The sequence below is a fragment of the Geotrypetes seraphini genome, chromosome 8 (assembly GCF_902459505.1).
Source record: "Geotrypetes seraphini chromosome 8, aGeoSer1.1, whole genome shotgun sequence".
NCBI lineage: Eukaryota > Metazoa > Chordata > Amphibia > Gymnophiona > Dermophiidae > Geotrypetes > Geotrypetes seraphini.
The window spans coordinates 137,510,282-137,528,714 of NC_047091.1; the positions used below are offsets into that span (position 1 = coordinate 137,510,282).

An 18,433-nucleotide genomic window follows, 5' to 3' on the forward strand; every position below is an offset into this window, starting at 1 on the left:
CCACTCCGACTCTCCTTTCGCCCGCCCCGACTCTCCTCTCCCCCTTGAAGTCCTGTCCCCACCCTGAAAGCCTGATGGCCCCCCCCGACGTCCGATTCACCCCCCCCGCAGGACCGCTCGCACGCACCCGCACCCCCACCCCGAAAGACCGCTCGCACGCACTCCCACCCGCACCCGCACCCCCACCCTGAAGGACCGCTCGCACCCCCACAGCCTCCCGACCCTCCCATCATGTAGAAGCTCCTACCGGTGTCCTGCTGCTTCCTCTTGGCGGTCCCGACTCCCCGACACGATCGGGGCAAGAGGGAGCCCAAGCCCTCTTGCCCCGCCGACTCCCCAACTCCCCGACAATATCGGGCCAGGAGGGAGCCCAAGTCCTCCTGGCCCTGGCGCCCCCCCCCCCCGCTATTTGTTTGTGCCAGGAGGGAGCCCAAACCCTCCTGGCCACGGCGGCCCCCTACCCCCACCCCGCACTACATTACGGCAGGAGGGATCCCAGGCCCTCCTGCCCTTGACGCAAACCCCCCTCCCCCAACGACCGCCCCCCCAAGAACCTCCACCCGCCCCCCCAGCCGACCCGCGACCCCCCTGGCCGACCCCCACGACACCTCCACCCCCCTTCCCCGTACCTTTGTGTAGTTGGCCGGACAGACGGGAGCCAAACCCGCCTGTCCGGCAGGCAGCCAACGACGGAATTAGGCCGGATTGGCCCATCCGTCCCAAAGCTCCGCCTACTGGTGGGGCCTAAGGCGCCTGGGCCAATCAGAATAGGCTCGGGAGCCTTAGGTCCCTCCTGGGGGCGGGGCCTTGGGCACATGGTCGGGTTGGGCCCATGTGCCTCATGCCCCGTCCCCAGGTGGGACCTAAGGCTCCCGGGGAGTTGGGGAGTCGGCGGGGCAAGAGGGCTTGGGCTCCCTTTTGCCCCGATCGTGTCGGGGAGTCGGGGGGGGCAAGAGGGCTTGAGCTCCCTCTTGCCCCGATTGTGTCGGGGGTGCCGCGGTTGGCTGGGACAAGAGGGCTTGAGCTCCCTCTTGCCCCGATCATGTCGGGGGTGCCGCGGTTGGCTGGGGCAAGAGGGCTTGAGCTCCCTCTTGCCCCGATCGTGTCGGGTGTCGGGACTGCCAAGAGGAAGCAGCAGGACACCGGTAGGAGCTTCTACATGATGGGGGGGTCGGGAGGCTGTGGGGGTGCGAGCAGTCCTTCAGGGTGGGGGTGCGGGTGGGAGTGCGTGCGAGCGTTCCTTCGGCGTGGGGGTGCGGGTGCATGCGAGCGGTCCTTCGGGGTGGGGGTGCGAACGGTCCTGCGGGGGGGGGGGGGGGGGAATCGGACGTCGGGGGGGAACTATGTAAAAAAAATTTTGTACAACGCGCTCACGCATATAACACACAAGGGTATGCGCGATACGTAAAAACCACGTATAACACGCGCGTTATATGCGAGAAAATACGGTAATTTTGAAAACTTTTCAAAGCAAGTGAAAATCATGGACTTATCTTAAAGTAGTACAGGAAAGCCCTTGCCGACATAGCTTGGGAGAGTGCACAAATGTCGAAGGAGTCCGTTGCCCCGATGCAGTGATTGAAATATAGCTTTGTTGGCAAGGGCTCTCCTGTGCTACTTTAAAATAAGTCCATGATCTTCACTCGATTTGAAAAGTTTTCAAAATTATACTGTGGACCGATGAGGAGGTGTTTTTTGGCCTTAGTTTGTCAATGATAAAGTACTTGCTGACAGCGGCCACTTCTGACTGGTCCTGAAGAATTTATAAGTTAAATTTATGTGGTTCAATTTAAAGTGTGATATTATTTTCCACATTATTTAAACTGTGATACCATTCTACTGTTTACATCTTTAATGACAGTCTTGACAGCAGAGGATTTTTAGGTATATTTTTAGTTATAGGTGGTCAACATTTCAAGTTGCTGAAGGGTACCAAACATGATACACCAGCGCACTGGTTACCTATTAATACTGTATAACATTTAAGATCTTGCTTTTAGTCTTTAAAACACAAATTAATTGATCCCCATCTTATATAGAAAACTATTTGATTCCTTATTCACAATCTTGTGCACTTTGCTCTCTTCAGCAGAACCTTTACCATTCCATCAAACAGACATATTACTTATGCATCTACCTGAGATTATATCTTCCTAGTCACTAGTTCACAACTGTGGAATTCCTTTCCAAACCAGATCCGAATGAAACTTAACCTTGAACGATTTAAAAGTTTTTTTAAAAAAAACATTTTTATTCATGGATGCTTTTGGTTGAAAGATCAATGACTTCGATCAGTGCCAGCCTTACAAGGATCAATCTGAAATTCAGGCACGCACAATTAATTTTAAATAAATTTAAGCTTTTTATTTACTTTGATATTGATATTACAGTTCTTTTTTATTCAATTTTTATTTTGATTAATTTTAGACATAAACCGCATAGATGTTTTGCCAATGCGGTATATCAAATGTAAAATAAACTTAGATACAAATTGCCTTTCCTTGGACACAGGAAGGAGCTTTCTTGCTCATTGTTGAGAAATACCCATTGATGCCCACTGGCACCCATACAACTGGCTCCTCCTATATTTGTGGAACTGGGTTTCCCTAGCATAGCTGAGGCATGACAAGCTACTGCAGTAATTAGGTGCAACACAATTACTTAACATTTTATAACTGTATCTATGCCCAAGAGGCACATTATTCTTCTCATCTTTTGGCCATCACTGAGCCCCACCTATTTTATCAATAAAGTCCAGTAGAGAGTGTGGCCCACAGCTATGGAACCTGTTACAGAAAGATCTTCATTCAGTGAGAGATTTGATGGATTTTCATAAAGGTAAAGAATGTTTTATGACTGATCTTTAAATCAAGTGTTATGCCGTCCACGGGGAACTTTAGTCTAGACCAGGGGTAGGTAATTCCGGTCCTCGAGAGCCGGAGCCAGGTCAGGTTTTCAGGATATCCACAATAAATATGCCTGAGATCGATTTGCATCTCAAGGAGGCAGTGCATGCAAATCCATCTCATACATATTCATGATGGAGATCCTGAAAACCTGACCTGGCTCCGGCTCTCGAGGACCGTAATTGCCTACCCCTGGTCTAGACTATCCGAATAGTTTAATTTGTATTGTGAAGTGTCAGTCTGTTGCAATTTTAGATGCTTAAGTTTCTTGCAAACAATTTAGAATTTCAGAGGAACAGTATAAAAATATAATAAATGAAATGAGAATAACACATTCCCAGTGAAGGCTTGGAGGCACAGGTACTACAGACCCTAGTGCATGCAATTTTATTTATAACATGTATAAAACAAAAGCAGCGTTTCAGTTATATGAACTTCTATTACAGTTTTGCCAGTAGGATCTCTCAGACATTTCATAAATCTATAAACAAAGGGAAAGACAACTGTTTTGGGAGGTACTGGAGAGCGGGGGAATTAATTACCCTAACATCAGTGATATGAAGAATAAAAACAATAATTTACAAGAATGATTTTACCTTCCTTTGTGAGCTCTTCCTCTGTCAGCCAACACCATTCCAGGTAGTGCCCTTCGATTCATCGTGGAATAATCTGGATCCATTTCATAGCCTTCATCATCCATGCCAAGGCTTCGGTTATCATCTTCTAAGCCATATGGCTCAGGCTGGAAACGTTCTGGCTGAGAGCGGTTCAAATCAACATTGCTGCCAATTGGCACCTGTGGCTGCGCAATGGGACCATAATTATCTCTCCGATTTGGCAGAGTGAAGCTGCCATCTTCTGGTCGGTAACTGTTCCCTGGTGTATAGGCATAGCGGGGACGATAGTTTACTCCTCGGGATAAGCTGCCATAGTTATCAGACAAGTCTCCATATCCATCGTGTCCAAATAAAGGGCGGTAGTGAGTCTCATGGTTGTCTGGGTAGGTGTCATTGTAGCTATTATTAAAAGACCTGGTCAGGGTAGAAGAGGCCTGTGGGACGATGTACCGCTCTCCATTTTTCATGTATCTTCTGTCTATTGAATCTGTGCAGCTGCCCAAAGGAGAGGAGCCCTCCATGACCGGAAGACCATCTGGCCCAAGTGGAACTTGACGCACTGTTCTAGTCGTGACAGTTTTAACCATTTTAGTGACCTGCAGCACAAAAACCGACAGAGAGATTAAAAATTTCCTTATACCGTACTAAACTCGCTAGCATTGCACTGAAAATACAAAACTTAATGTTCAGCCAAATTCAAGCCGGACAGTTTGGATCATGTTTACCACTTATTTGAATGTAGTTTTTTTTTTTTAAATAGATTTATGATTTTTGGATTGAGTCTTCCGACACAACACTTACAAGCCCCATCTGTAAAATCATGTAAAATTAGAACTGTGCAGAAATAATGAAACATCTTCTAAGCCCGTTATTTTATCCTCTTTATTATTAGTGGGGGATTCATAAACACGGCTTTCTTACAGCACACTCATTAACGAGCACTGGCTGATTAACATGGCAGTGCTTCCTTCTGCAAGTTATCAGCCATCAGCAAAATTAAACAATTAGTGCTGTAGAACATGTGATTTGATATATTCAATAATCATGTGCTGGCTGGGGCTTTCCAGGTAATTCCCATTCTGTGCCTTCTGCCAACTGTTGTAAAAATGTGGTTAGTGTGGGCATGGTTTTGTTTGAGGGCTTTGGTTTATGCCTCTTCCATCCCCCTCAAACTACAGAACACTGCTCTGTTGTTCCACTTCTGCACTTAAGTGAACATTTGGGCATAGGGCTGGGCACGTTAGAAACATAGAAGATGACGGCAGATAAGGGCCATAGCCCAACAGGTCTGCCCACTCTACTGACCCACGTTGTACCTTATTACATGGTATCTAGGTAAGCACAACACATTTGGGGTAGCACTATAAAGCAGGCACCAATATTTATGCACCAGTTATGCGTGTAAATGTTTAGAATAGAGGTGTATTTGAGTGCAAATTGAGGTGTACCTGCCAAAAGTGCGCCTGAGCACAACACAATAACTGCTCACATATCTTCGACACTGCACAGTTTGCAGGTAGGCATGCACATGTGGATGGGGCACACGTGTGCTTTTATTTTTCTAGAACACTGCAAGTTATGAATGTATCTCCCAAAGCTAAGTGTGAGCATTTGTATCCACTCTATGGCCAGTGTAAGTGCTTGTATCAAAGCACCTACGCGTCAGGGCCATAGCCAGACCTGCTATTTTGGGTGGGCCCAGATTTAACCTGGTTGGGCCCTGCTCACGCTCGACTCCACCTCCGTACATAGTTTTTTTTCTAACCTTAACCTCGGCCCCCGCATCAATCTCTCCCCTCTCTCTTCCTTTCCATCCCCTCTGCCCCTATTTACATCTTCATCATTCTCTTCTCTGTTCCAAGCTGGCATCTGCTTCTCTAGGAGGCTGTAGCCTAGCACCTACCCTTCTCTCTCTGAAATATCCCCCCTGCTCTTAGTCTACCTCAAAGCCATCACTGGTGGTAATTCTTATAGGCAACCTGTGCCAGCCCTGCAGGCTTCGTTCTACCACAACAGGAAGTGACATCATTGAGCGCAGGATGCAATAGAGGGAAACCTGCAGGGCGGCACAGGTTGCCTCTAAGAATCACACTGATGGCTCCAAGGTAGGCGGGGGGAGGGGGTTGTCTCAGAGAGAGATGGGCAGCTGGCAGGCCATGGTTCCCCAGAGGAACAAATGTCAGTTTGGGGCAGAGGAGAGTGGGGAGTGATGTGTCTTAGAGGCCTCATAGGCCTTTAGACCAGGTGGGCCTGAGGAAAAAATGGGTGACCCTATGCGTACCAAGGCCCACACGTGGCTAAGTCACTGCTATGCATTTCTATAACTTGTTATACTAGTAATCTAAAAATGAGGCAACTACTTTCCTTTGCAGAATATATAAAGTGCACAGTTAGAGAATTACCCCCAAGGGGCGAATTCTATAAATGGCACCCAAAATTTAGGGATGGAAAGAAATTGACGCTAAGCATCATTCTATAAAGGGCACATGCCCTTCATATAGGGTTACCATATTTTTCTCCTGGAAACCCCAGATAAATGACCCCCATTCCAGTCTTACTCCGTTCTGCCCAGCCCCCCCCCCCAGTTCTTCCTCTAGCCCCACCCCCACAAAGCCGCCTCTCTTTTTCCAGATGAGCTCCAGCTACGTCTGAAGGGCATGGAGCATGTGCAGATGTGTGTGACAGCATCCACAAATGCTCAGAGGCCCTCCAGATGTGGCTGGAGCTCGTCAGAGCTTTCCAAAACCCAGACAAATGCCGGGTTTTGGAAAGTCCGTCCGGGAGCCCAGATAGTCCTCTTCTAAAAAGAGGTCATATCTGGGTTTTCCCGGATGTCTGGTAACCCTACCTTCATAGAATAGCACTTACAGCAGATTCCTGTGCCAAACACCGGGCAGTGGACTTATGCCAGCAGAAACCTCATGTAAATCCTGGCGTATAGACCTCGACCCTCCCTATTCTTTAATACTGTGCCCAAATTTCCTACTCTGTTCTCCCTGCTTTTTTTAGCTTATGCTCCTGATGGTGTGATTTTCTCTGAGAAGAGGTAAGAAAAGAAAGGTGAAGTGATAGAAACACCCACAAGAGTAAAGGCAGAACATACCACTGAGTTTGAGCAGCTCCACTTTCAGTCCATACCCCCAAGCAATCGTCATACTCTTACAAAACAGATAAATACAGTCTCAAAAGTTAGACCAAGTGGGCTGAAGGGACTTAACACGCTCGAGAAATGGGCAGCAACATGGCAAATGAGGTGCAAGGTAGATAGGTGTAAGGTGATGCATGTCAGTAACAAAAATCTCACACACCGAATACAAGATGTCAGGGGGGGGTACTTGGAGAGACCCCCCCCCTCAGGAAAGAGACTTGGGAGTACTAGTCGACAAGTCAATGAAGCCGTCAGCGCAATGTGCGGCGGCGACAAAAAAAGCGAACAGAATGCTAGGAATGATTAAGAAGGGGGATCACGAGCAGATCGGAGAAGGTTATCATGCCGCTTTACCGGGCCATGGTATGCCCTCACCTGGAATACTGCATCCAGCACTGGTCGCCGTACATGAAGGACACGGTACTACTTGAAAGGGTCCAGAGAAGAGCAACTAAAATGGTTAAGGGGCTGGAGGAGTTGCCATACAGCGAGAGATTAGAGAAACTGGGCCTCTTCTCCCTTGAAAAGCGGAGACTGAGAGGGGACATGATCGAAACATTCAAGATAATGAAGGGAATAGACTTAATAGATAAAGAGATGTTGCTCACCCTCTCCAAAGTGGGGAGAACGAGAGGGCACTCTCTAAAGTTAAAAGGGGATAGATTCCATGCAAACGTAAGGAGGTTCTTCTTCACCCAGAGAAAGCTGGAACGCCCTTCCGGTGTCTTTTATAGGGGAAAACACCCTCCAGGGATTCAAGACAAGGCTAGACAAGTTTCTGCCGAACCAAAATGTACGCAGGCGAGGCTGGTCTCAGTTAGAGTACTGGTCTTTGACCTGGGGGCCGCCGCGTGAGCAGACTGTTGGGCACAACGGACTGACCCAGCAGCGGCAATTCTTATGTTCACATTTGATCATTTTACATATATCCACTTACAGCACAGCTGACAGCATAATGATCTATAATATAAGATTCTTGTGTCAAATAAACAAAGCAAAGTGGGAAGGTCGAGATGTTTCAGTAGGGATCTTTATTGTCAGTAACATAAAAACATTCAGCAACTCAACGCTGCATGCATTTCGGTACTCAGGATACCTTCCTCGGGAGTCTTAAAATTTGTTGTTTAAGAACCAAATGGTTGTGTTTTAAAGGTACGTTTTGAAGAAAAAAACAACAAAAAACTGTTGCACTGTTTTATTGAGAAACAGTCTAAATCTTCTTTGTAGGAGAGGCAACGCTTTTTTCAAAACGTACCTTTAAAACACAACCGTTGGTTCTTATACAACAAATTTCAAGACTCCTGAGGGAGATGCCTGCTTTTGCGGGTCTTGCCAATATTCTACAATCTCACACTGAGTTGCTTCCCTATGCCACGGCAGCAGAAAAGCCCTTCGTATAAGGTCATTTCCTGCTGCCTTTAATCCTGGGGCAGCAGAAAATGATCTTTTTATGAAGGCCTTTCCTGCTGCTGCGGCACAGAGAGGCAATTCCTTTTGCTTCTGGCCACCAATCAGTTATGCTAGGGGCAGAGCAATAGATGGAGCAGGACAAAGCAATGGGCTGGGCAGAGTGATAAGTGGGCTGGGGGGTTGGGGGGCAGACCCTGAATTTCCCGCAGAGTGGGTCAGCCCCCTTGGCAGCTCAGTGGAAATATCTGCACATGTCACTACTTCCCAGTTTCTATATATGGTGCCTAGATTTGCATGTAAAAATTTGAATGATCTCCCAAGATGCACGTACAAATTAATAAGCTAATGAGCCAATTAACATCAATAACTGGGTAGAAACAACCAACTATTGATGTTAATTGGCACTCATTAAAATTTGCACGTGCATCTAGCTGCATGCTATTCTATAAGGCAGGGTACCTAACTCATGGGGTATAACTCAAAAGGGGGCATGGCCTTGGCAGGGATGCGACAAGGACGTTCCAAACAGTTATGTGCATTGTTAACAAATACTATCTCAGCGTTCCTAACTAGGGTGCCAGCATTTACAACAGTTTCAGCATGTATACATCTGGTGCCCAAAGTCAGGCACAGGAATCGGCGCTAAGCACAATTATATTATTTGTTGGAAGCTTCTATACCACCACTAATGACTGGGGAGTCAGTTCTGAGAGGTTTGCATGAGCTTCAGTAATGGTGTTACAATACATGATCTAAATATATGTGAATCTTATCTATTTATACCATCTATATACATATATTACAATTATTGTTTCTGTGTATGCTCTTTCTTTGTATTATTTGTGAGTTCATCCTTTCGTGTTCCAAGTGTGTGGGGGGGGGGGGAAGGGGGTAGCCTGCTGTTTCCTCCATGTTGCTTTTCCCCCTAAATGCTTCTTTATATAATGTTTTCTTTATATAAAGGATACATGCATTTTATTGAATTGCACTTTTCTTTGAGTTTTCCTGGTGTTGAATTTTGAGTGCCATTTATAGAATTTCCCCTATCTATACTTACAGACATATATACTGCCAAACAATTTTAATGAACATCGTTAGGCACATGAAATCTCTATAAAATTATTCTCCCCCCTGCCCTCCCCCCACCCCCCTTATTTTCCTGTTTTGTATAAAATACTTAGGTTCCAATGTCTGCACCAGCCATGGGAAGTAACACAAAAGCCAGAGGCGAGTTTGATTAATGTTACTATACTATTTGGCTCTGGGTATATCCCTTGTGTTGTACTCTTCATTAGTACTGTATTTAACGAACTTGGCACTCATATTTTTGTATCTTTGATTCTTTCAGATGGCTAAGTTGGTTTTTTTCCTTATACAATTTATAATTCTGACACTTAAAAAAACTTCACACTCCTTTTTAAATTTCATACTAGAAGAGGAGAAGCCGCCTAATATTTAGAGCAGTGGGCTGAGAACCAGGGAAGCCAGGGTTTAAACACCAATTTTTCCTACTGAGGCTCCTTGTGACCTTCAGCAATTCACTTGTGTCCTGCTGCCCAAGGTACTAACAGATGGTGAGCTCCTTGGTACAGGAAAATATTGTACATGAATTCTACAAATGTCTTAATAGGCAAGACAGCCTAAAACTCCAAAATTTTCCTTTCCCTTTCCATAAAGTCCTTAATGTATATAAATGGCATCATCCCCACTGTGAGCATGGCTGCAGAAGTCAACATCAAAGGATTAAACCCAAAAGCATGTAGAGATATACATTGTGGGCCTGATTCTAAAAACGGCATCCCGATTGTAGGCCAATCGGGAAGCATATTTAAAAAAAAAAAAAAAAAAATCAATACAGCAAACAATGCCTACAATGTAATGAAGCATCTAGGCACACCTATGGACGCCTAAGGCTGGCGTAGGCGTGGCTTGCACCAGAAGTTGCTTTAAGCATTCATAGGCGTGCCTAGGCAATTTCATAGGTGCAAGTCAGACACCTGAAATGTAGGCCTGTATAACGGTGGCCTACATTTAAGACGGCTTTACTAAAAATAGGTGTGATTCTGGATGCGGCACCTACCAGCGATTGATACTTGATAGGCATCCGTTTTGCAAACGCCATTTCCAGAATCAGGCCCTGATTGTAGGTGACGGTAGGCATCCTACTGCCATTTAACGGACCAATCGGGATGCAAGTTTTAACAAATATCGATGTGGCGAACAATGCCTACAATGTAGGCACCGTTTTAACACATACGGAGGCATCTAGGCATGCCTACGGATGCCTATGGCTGGCATAGGTGTGGCTTATGCTGGAAGTGGCCATAGGCCTAGGCACTTCCGTAGGCGTGAGTCAGATGCCTTAAATGTAAACCTTTAAAACGCTGGCCTACATTTAAGGTGTCTGTACTAAAAATAGGCGTGATTCTGGATAGGTCGCCAACCGTGACTGACAAGCGGTAGGTGTCCGTTTTGCAGGCACTTACCGTGGCAAGCGCCATTTCCAGAATCAGGCCCTTTGTGTTTGCTAGAGCAGGAGCATCAATACATATGAAACATGGACTGTTCATTTTGAGTTTTCTACATTTGCACTCTTCAGACCAATTTGGATAACAGCATTTATATCCATTAAAAGACAGCTTTTCATGAAGGCCTATGAAAATCTCTTGTAAACATAAAGTGGACAAGGATGGAGCCAGTTCTAGTCTTACTTTTGCTTGGCTGTATAACTATTCTGCAGGGCCTGTAAGAAGAAACAAAGCACTTATTTTGTATTTGGGGGAGGGGGGGGTGTTTCTGTGTTAGCAATTACACACACAGGGCTCTTTGTTATTTTCTGTGCTCAGATATGACAAATAAGATCACACCCTAGAATGTGAGATTGTTTCTTCTCTCAGGAGACTCCTTTACACACACCTGCATTCTCATTCTGTTAGGTCTGGGAAGGGAGGATTAGTTCTGGGAAAGGAGGATTAGTGGTAAGCCATATACTGAAGTAACAGTAGGGGAGAGCTGTGTGTACTGTGTGAGTACATCAGTCAGCACTGAAACGCAGTACAACTATCAAGAAAGGGTCCCTGAACTAGAGAATGACACGGGGACAAATTTTTCCACGTCCTTGCGAGACCTCATTTTCCTGTCCCATCCCCATGAGTTCTTTTCCTGTCCCTGCCCCATTCCTGCAAGCTCTGTCCTCAACTGCACAAGTCTCAAACACTTTAAAATCATAAGTAGCAACATTCTAGAGCTCAGATTGTGATGTCATAATACCTCATTCCACCAATGCCTAAGCTCCGTCCTCATCTGCACAAGCCTCAAATACTTTAAAATCAAAAGTAGCAACATTCTAGAGCTCAGATTGTGATGTCATAATGCCTCATTCCACCAATGCCTAAGCTCTGTCCTCAACTGCACAAGCCTCAAACACTTTAAAATCATAAGTGCAACATTCTAGAGCTCAGATTGTGATGTCATAATGCCTCATTCCACCAATGCCTAAGCTCTGTCCTCATCTGCACAAGCCTCAAACACTTTAAAATCATAAGTGTTCGAGGCTTGTGTGGTTAAGGCAGAGCTTACAGGAATGGGGCAGGGACACGGACGGGGACAGCGACAAAACTCGCAGGAACAGGACAGGGAAATTGAGTTCCCGTAGGGACAGGGGAAAATTTGTCCCTATGTCATTCTCTACCTTGTACCAGATAGTAAGGAAGTACCGTATATGCTACTAAATCATACGAAAAATGGGCCTCACCCTGCTTTGGCTATAAGAACCTGAACAAGTTATTTTCCCATTCCTATCCATCTGTAATTATCATTAAACCTAAGGGTGATATTATTAAACTTTTGATGTTGTTCACGTTCCTGAGATTTTACAGTATCTAAACTAATGGGTTACTCATTCCAGGTTATGCTCTCTCGTTGCACGTAGAGATAAACAGTAAACTTCAAGGGGCTCCTTTACTAAGAAGGAAATTCTATAAAAGGCGCTAACTTAATAAAATTAATTGGGTGATGGGCACCTTTTTTCTTAGGCACGATTCTACATAAGATAGGTCCTTGTACTTTTATGAAAGTACAAGGACATCTGCAATCTCTTTAGCTGGAGTGACATTATGGAACAAATTAACAGCTCTTTTAGATCTACAAAAATTTGAGTAAGTATTGGAAACCACGTTATTTATGGAAGCATTTAAATGACTGACTATTGGAAATTCATGTAGATGCTTAAGAGAAGTGTTTGTTCTTTGGAAGAAATTACTGTATTTGCTTATCTGTCTGTTTTAATATTATAATTGTGTTTTCTAAACCGCCTAGGAATAGACGGGTAAGACATTTTTTAAATAAATAAATAGGCGCCTAACGTCGCCTAACTCCAAAGTAGGCGTGTTTAGGAGCAGAGAAGGCCTTAGGCGTCATTAGGCACACATTTAACACACTTATCGCCTACATCAGCGCAAAGATCTGGAACAGCCTCCCAACAGCTATCAAAACCGAACCCTGCTTTCTCACTTTTCGGAAAAACCTGAAGACTCTTCTCTTCGAGGCAATATACTCCAATGACAATCAGTAGCTTGTTCTGACTCAGAGATTTCAGTTCCTTCCAATGTAAATTGTACCTCGTATTCTCCTTGTTACCACGCAATTAGAAGACTTTCAACCCCCTCTACTTCCTTTCTTCTTCTCCACTCCACTCTCTCTTTCTTCTACCTCCACTCGAATTGTACGTCGCCTTGAATCTACTTGTGCATTGAGCAACTCGCAAATTGTCTATTAGATTAGACTATAATCTAGGCTTTTACAATCCTGGCCTACATTGCAGGAACCTACGTTTTAGTTAGGCACGATTCTGTAATGGGCGCCTAAATGTGATTGACATGAAATAGGTGCCTAACTTTAGGCGCCTATCTTTTTAGGCATCTAATTACAGAATCTGTCCCTTAGAATTTACTGCACAGCCATTTTGGGATACTAGTGCAGACCTGGGCAGCAGCAGAAGGGCTTAGCGACTGCCCTGGTACAAGACAGCCATGGAAATACCTAATTGAAACTGGGTTAATTTAGCTCATTTTTAAATTACAGTACTCTCCCGATATTCATGGGGGTTCCGTTCCAGGAACCCCCGCGAATATCGAAAAACCGCGAATATGGCTTTTCTCCTGGGGAGGCAGGAGAGGGCAGCTGGAGTGCTGGCGAGTGAAGGAAATCACTCGCGGTTTGCTCCGACCACCTCTTCCTGCACTAAAGTCAGGCTTCACCAATCAGGAGCTGCTTTGACACGCAGCTCCTGATTGGTGAATCCTAACTTTAGCACAGGAAGTCCCGGTCGGAGAATACTGCGAATGATCGGAACTGTGAACCGCGAACTGCGAATGACCGGGGGAACAATGTATTTGGTTACCTGGAAAGTAAAAAATATTAAAGTGATCATCTTTGTACAGAGTGAATTCTTGTATTAATCTTTGGGGCCCTTTTACTGAAGTGCAGTAAAATTGCACGTACACATGTTTAAAGCAAAAATGAGATGTGGTGTGAGCCCAGATGAAAATGATATAATGACTTTGCAGCGCTTTATGGTTTGGCCGCACCTCGAATACTGTCTGTAATTCTGGTCGCCATATCTCAAAAAAGATGCAGCGGAATTGGAAAAGGTACAGAGAAGGGCGACGAAAAGAGGATGGAACGACTCCCCTGTGAGGAAAGGCTAAGGTGGCTGCGGCTCTTTAGCCTGGAGAAGAGACGGTTCAGGGGAGATATGGTAACAGTCTATAAATTACTTAGTGGAGTGGAAAGGGTAGATGTGAATTGCTTGTTTTCTCTCTCCAGAGGGGTGGATGGTGTCATTTTCTAATGAACTTCTTTTCTATGTTTGGGAGCCTGTGGCTAAAGAATGAGAACAAAATTAAATAGAAGATGATAGTAGAAAAGAGTTACGAGGCCTATGTTAAACAGAAACAGAAGAGGCAGCAGGACAGGGTCAAACAAATCCTCTATGCCCCACCCTCCAAGCTTCCTAATTGCTAACGTCATGTGGAGCAAAAAATTGGTTGGGACATGATCCTGATGGCCCATACCATTCCATTGCATAAGTTTACCTTTACATTTATATATACATTTCCCCCCTCTTTCACGAATGAATAACGCAGGTTTCAACGCCGGCAGTGGTGGTAACTGCTCCGACGCTCATGCAGGACCCGCAGTTGTGGCTCATAGAATTCCTATGAGCGTCGGAGCAGTTACCGCAGCCTCCGGCGATAAAACCTGTGCTATCCGTTCGTAAAAGAAGGGGTTTATTTTATTTATTTATTGGGATTTATTAACCACTTTTTTCATGAAGAGATTCACCCAAAATGATTTACAATACACTGAATAGCAATCAGGTACTCTTTAAGTATTTTCCCTGCAGTACAATATACAGCAGACTCTCAGTTTATCAGCACCCATGGGGATTGATAGATGCCAGATAAATATAGTCTCTGGTTTCTTGAAAGAGACTATTAAAAATAGACTTAATTAGTACTGTACCCCATACTATGCCATACCATAAACCAGGGATGCCCAAATGGTTCCCTGCTTCCCCGAGCCAGCCTAGCACATACAAGCGCCGGACCACAAGACTTCATCTCCAATGTTAATTCTGACCTCGGAGAGGAAGTTCTGGGCCAGCCAATCGCTGCCTGGCTGGCATGGAACTTCCTCTCCGATGTTAGAATTGACGTCGGATGTGAAGGCTTGTGGGCTCGGCTCTTATACGCGCTAGGCCTGGCTCGGGGAAGCAGGGAGAAATCGGCGTGGTGGCTTGTGGGGGGGTTTAGAGAAAGAATCGGGGAAGTGGAGAAATCGGCATGATGGCTTAGAGGGCAGGGGGAGAGAGAAAGAAAGACAGGTAGGCAGGGGGAGAGAGAAAGAAAGGCAGAAATAAAGAGGGGGCAGGGGGAGAGAGAAAGAAAGACAAGCAGGGGGAGAGAGAAAGAAAGAGAGACAGAAAGAAAAGGGGAGGGGCAGAAATAAAGAAATATTGGATTTACAGAAGAAGGAAGTGCAACCAGAGACTCATGAAATCACCAGACAAAAAGGTAGGAAAAATGATTTTATTTTCAGTTTAGTGATCAAAATGTGACCGTTTTGAGAATTGATATCTGCTGTCTATATTTTGCACTATGATAGTGGTTTTTAGCGCAGGGAGCTTATGAGCGTCGGGAGCTGCGAGTTGCATTCAGTGTAGCTCCCTGCGCTAAAAACCGCTATTGCGGTTTAGTAAAAGGGGAGGGAGTATATTTGTCTATTTTTGTATAGTTGTTACTGAGGTGACATTGCATATTTTAAAGTCATCTGCCTTGACCTCTGAAAAACCCCCAAATACAAATGATAATTAACATTTTCTCTGCGTACAGTGCACTCTGTGTTTTTTTTAATTTTATTGCTGGTAGATCATTTTGACTTAGTCATTTTAAAAGTAGCTCGCAAGCCAAAAAAGTGTGGGCACCCCTGCCATAAACTATTCCAGACAAACTACCAGACATGTGATAAGCACAGCATGGGCATACTTAGGTGTGCTGTGACAAGTTTACATTTAAATTTCTGCCAGAAATTAATTTTATTTTCATTTTTATTTAAAGTATTACTGTATTTCTTTGATTTATTTTTTGCCAGTTGCTTGAGAGTTCTGGTTGCTTGAGTTTCGGTTAACAGAGAGTCTGCTGTATTCAAAATGAATGGAACTGCCATGGGGTTAAGTGAGACTTAGGAATTTTTGTTTTCAACACTAGGAGGTTTTTTGTTTTTTTTTAGGAGGCATCAGAACACAGGTTCAGAGCCCTTGTTTATTAAAGTGCAGTAAGGTTTTACAGTCAGCATGGATTAATGACCAAAATTACCTTAAAACGAAGCCTCTATATTAACTGCTGGGAGTATTTCCAACATTTTGTCATTCAGTTCATGCAAAGTAAATTTTGTTATTGCACAGTAACTTCACATGCAGTTAATTGCACTTCTTAAGCATTCATTAACAGATCATTTACTGCTAGGGATATTTTCAAGCTTTCACTGCCACTTCTATACAAATCGAAGACTTCAATCTTCAGTACTGTCAATCTGGAACCTTCTCTGGTAAAACTCAGGTGACTTACTTATTCACTCCTGCTCAGTTAAAATCATTTTCATGCACCTTTACTGACTCCATGTGCATTTTTTCCTTACGTTTGTCACTCTTAGGGTCAATATTCAGCCAGCAAAGATGAAAGTTTTGCTGACTGTCACCAGCATTATTCCTGGATAATCAATGCCAACTATGTCTGGGCTTCAGCACTGAATATCCACTTAATGTGGAACTGTCTAATGCAGGGATGTCCAACCTTGGCCCTCACCAGGTCGAGTTTTCAGGATTTCACAAATGAATATGTATGAGATCTATTTGCATACAATGGAAGCAATGCATGCAAATATATTTCATGCAAATTCATTGGGGAAATTCTGACAACCTGACTGTATTGCAGCCCTCAAGGACCAATGTTGGACAACCCTGGTCTAACGCATAGACGATTAAATTAATTTTCAGAACTTAAGCTGCTATGGATTAGCACATAAAGAAAGGACAGTGGTTTTTTTAATGCAGTCTCAGTTATGTGGTTAACATGGCAGGTTAAGTGCTGAATCTAATCTAATCTACAGTATAATTTATGGATCGTACTATGTCTATACAGGCAGTCCCCGGTTTAAGAACGCCAGACTTACATCGGACTCATACTTACGAAATGGGGTCCTATTTCTCCCTTCATGTGCTAATGCGACCCTCTTTCTCCCTTCCTGTCCCAATGCGCCCCATGTCCTCCTTCGCACTTGCCTTCCTTCCTTGGGTGCTACCTCCTTTGGCCAGCTCCCTCCTCTCCGACATACTTCTCAAAGCTGCGGTTGCAGTTCGCAGCTGACTCAGAAGCCTTCCCTTCCTGTCCCAATGTGCCCCTCTTCTTCCTTTCTGTGTCCCAGCATGGCCCTCATCATCCTTCTCACTTGCCTCCCTCCTACGGGCTGGCTCCCTCCTCCCTGCCATACTTCTCTTCTCAAAGCTGCGGCCATGAGCCCTGCACGAGGCTCACAGCTGACCAAGAAACCTTCTCTCTCTGCTGGGAAGGCTTTCAGGTCAGCTGCGGGCTGCATGCAGGACCCGCAGTTGTGGCTTTTAGTATGACAGGAAGGAGGGAGCTGGACAGATGAGGTAACATCCACGGGAAGGAGACAAGTGAGGAGGACAAGGGGCAAGTTAGAACATGGAAGGGAGGAAGAGGGTCACATTGGGACAGAAAAGGAAGGCTGTGGGCCATGTGTAGGAACCACAGCTGTGGCTTTGAGAAGACAAGTACAGTGGGGAGGAGGAAGCCAGCCAGAGGAGGTAACACCCACGGGAGGGAGGCAAGTAAGAAGGAAGATGAGGGGTGTATTGGGACATGGAAGGGAGGAAGAGGGGTGTGTTGGGACACAGAAGGAAGGGAGGAAACTTCAGACAAAGGACTGAAGGAGGGAGGGAGGGGGCATGAACTTGGGACACAGAATGGAGGGATGGGAGCAAGAACTTGGGACATGGAAGAATGGAGGAAGTGAGGGAAAGAGATGCTGAGGTGGGAGAGGGAATAGAAAAGGAGAATTGTTGGGCATGGGATTTTAAATGAAAGGGAAAGAAAGACAGTGCACATGGGGAAATGAAGAAAGAGGAAAATAGTTTGGCATAGGGAGGGAGAGAGAAATATTGGACATGGTGGTGGGAGAGGCATGAGGTACCGTACAGATAAATGAGGAAGAGAGATGAGAGCGAGAAATACTGGATGTGGTGGTGGAGAGGAACCTGTGGGATGGATGAAGAACGAAATTAAACCTCCTATCTTTTCTTTCTATTTAAACTACAGTACTTTATTTTGAGGACTGTTTCTTTAATGTTTAATGTTTTTTATAGATTGTGTACTGTACAGGATCCGAGTTACATACAAATTTAACTTAAGAATGGTTTAAAAAATGGAACCCGTTCTTAACCCGAGGACTGCCTGTATAGGTTCAAGGCCATTTACAGTGCAAGAGCCATGCAGAACATGGGGCGCTTACAGTAGTCAGACAGAATCAGTTATACAAAACAAGGGTGCTCATATAATAACAAGGGGCCTTGCGATAGTTTGTTGAAGTCAGCTATACATTAATTATTGCATAATGAAGTAAACAGTGCATGGTATGACTTAAGTTATAGAATAGAAGCTACGCAATACAATTATTATGTTCATGGTTGTGTTTTGATTTTCTTTTGTATTGTTCAAAACTTACAATTAAAAATTTGAACTATAAAAAAGAAGCTATGTTATACAATATAA

At 44.7% G+C, this 18,433-nt stretch overlaps 1 protein-coding gene across 7 annotated transcripts in view; it reads right to left on the reverse strand.

Moving 5' to 3' along the window:
* Nucleotides 1-18,433, reverse strand: part of ARVCF (ARVCF delta catenin family member) — a 394,108-nt gene that overhangs the window by 215,532 nt on the left and 160,143 nt on the right. For all 7 annotated transcript variants that reach the window (XM_033955207.1, XM_033955205.1, XM_033955206.1 and 4 more), the window contains exon 3: nucleotides 3,503-4,119. In XM_033955207.1, the coding sequence (XP_033811098.1) occupies nucleotides 3,503-4,119 (617 nt within the window). The remainder of the gene's footprint in view (nucleotides 1-3,502; nucleotides 4,120-18,433) is intronic.